The sequence below is a fragment of the Pyxicephalus adspersus genome, chromosome 9, assembly GCF_032062135.1.
Source record: "Pyxicephalus adspersus chromosome 9, UCB_Pads_2.0, whole genome shotgun sequence".
Classification (NCBI taxonomy): Eukaryota; Metazoa; Chordata; class Amphibia; order Anura; family Pyxicephalidae; genus Pyxicephalus; species Pyxicephalus adspersus.
This window is the reverse complement of record NC_092866.1, coordinates 63,888,415-63,890,723: the sequence shown is the minus strand read 5'-3', so window position 1 is coordinate 63,890,723 and position 2,309 is coordinate 63,888,415. Positions and strand designations below refer to the sequence as shown.

The 2,309-nt window shown below is 36.2% G+C and overlaps 1 protein-coding gene across 1 annotated transcript in view; it reads right to left on the bottom strand.

Moving 5' to 3' along the window:
- The window catches only part of NELL1 (neural EGFL like 1), a gene marked incomplete in the record, with an annotated part of 387,865 nt that overhangs the window by 227,432 nt on the left and 158,124 nt on the right, over nucleotides 1-2,309 (bottom strand). Inside the window, 1 exon segment of the mRNA XM_072422315.1 lies at nucleotides 1,587-1,686. Within this exon segment, the coding sequence (XP_072278416.1) occupies nucleotides 1,587-1,686 (100 nt within the window).

Below are 2,309 nucleotides of genomic sequence, written 5' to 3'. Positions count from 1 at the left end.
AGTACTTCGTTATTTTTGTTTTCTTTACGTAGAACAAGCTAGGCTTTCTTTTGATATATTGTCAAAATGACTTTTATGCAATTTGTAGACAAGAAACATATATAAGTAAACTAAAAGAAAAAAAAATACTTGCTATTTTGATCAGTAATACTTTAAAAATGTAGATAAAAAGTATGATTCCTACTCTCTGATTTGTCCTGTTTAACGGACACAACAATTATTGTTACAAAGTGATGCAAAGTTATTGCCAAGAAATGAATAAAGAAAACAAAACAAAAATTTTGTATCAATTGTTAGTAAAAATAAAAATTATTAAATAATTAGAAAAATATTAGGCATAGGAGAATAAGGAAGGAGTAGTTAATTAGGGATGATTGGGTTTACCTAGGCATTAATAGGTAATTAAATAGAAACCATATTTATTTAGAAAAGAAAGATCTGTATTTTAAATCCCTTTGATCTGCAAATGTGAGCAGAGTATATAATTATAAATGTAATAGCGCTTATGCACAAAGAGATACAAGGTAATATTAGATCATATGGATTGCTTTCGACAGCAACAGCTTCTACAGCTCCTCTATTTATACAACAACTCATACGGCTGTCACTTTGACAGCTGGGATTTTCCAGCAAATGCAATCTGCAGCTGGGCAAAATGGCATAAGATGCTCCTAAACCTTTAGAGTGTGCTAAATACCTCTGAAGCGTGCCCATAACTGGTTATATTCTTCATCACAACAAACCCCCATTTTCTTGCACACTTCCAAAAGTAGTTCCAGTTTCAGATATTATTTACCCAACTGTTTGCTTGTCTCCATATTTACTACTAATATAGGGGTTCCTTTAACATTGAACAGAGGGCAGAATATAGATATTAAAATATTTAAATATTCCTAACAAGCAGTAAATATATTTTACGACAAGCCTTCACCTTTAACCTCGGTAGCTGTAGCTACTTTGCAGTAATTCATCCGCTTTCTATATTTTAGCAGCCCCCTCCAAGCAGTGCCTTGCCAGCCCCCCAGCCTTTTATCGCAGAGTCTGGTGATGGGACTTGGAGGAATTTATTGCTGCTTTTGCATTGTCATTACAAAGGTCAGTGAGGTCTTGTTTAATGTCAATAATTAGGAACTGGTTTGCAGTTTATATTTACAGCATATCCCCCAATTGCTGGATATTAAAACAGGTTTACTCTTTCTGTATGGCATAGGTGTGTTCATGCAGAGATGACAATTTTGTATAGGAAATGATAATAATATTTTTTAGTTTTGGCATTGGTTTCCCCCATGGCAATGCCCACCTTCCGATGTTGATAACAGATTGTATATTTGCCCTACAAATGACCAGAACAAGATTCACCCATCATAATCTTCAACAGGATTCACTGCAAAGTTCAGAAACTTCAAACTCAATTTGCAAAATAATTCACTCATTCATATTTGGAGGTGAAATCTAATAATAAACCTTCAACATTGTAAAACTAAAAGTCTCCAAAGCTTTCTGGGACTTGCTGCTCAATTATAACAAAATCAAAATGCTTTCAGACAAATTCATTTCTCACAATATAAATCTGTGAAGCGTCTCACCTCGGCAGACAAAGCAGCACTCGTTCTCTGGAAGGATCTGATCGTCTTCGGTGCAGTTGAGCGGCGGACAGGGCTCGGCTACCTTTTGCAAAGCTCCATTCTGTAGGCAAATAACGACATTATTTGTATGAAAAGCGCTGCCGGCTGAACATTGTGACAAACCAGAAAAGGTCACACAGTTTCTAATCAACGTTCAGCTATTCATTTCGGGAGCGCACCCCAAATGGCAGCGCAAATCACAGCGGAAAGGGTGAAAATGATCTTTTATTTGGATCTTGAATCTTTTTATGCTCAGAGTATTATTTGCACACAATGAGGGCTGAAGAAAAGACAATCACAGCCCGGAGGAAAGAAGAGAACAGAGAAAGGGGGAAAGTGGCCATACCCAATCATTTCCATTTTCAGTGTCTAACCTGCAATCTGATTGGTTGCTCTGATAAATGCTTCTATTTAACATTCATTGTGCAAATTGTGTTATCAAATTAGTTCATTGTAATGTTTGAATATTTGCACCACATAACAAGGGACATAAAACCATAATATTAAAAAAAAGAATTACAATGGCATAACTTCCCTGCTCATCTGGCTACTGATGGACAATGTATTAATAATACGTCTTTCATATCATAATGATAGTCTGGGTTGTCCACTCCTTTACCTTCAGAGTCCTCCAGCAGAGCATTTCAGGAGAGGAGAGTTATAGAGGAAGGAGCAGAGTCCTCC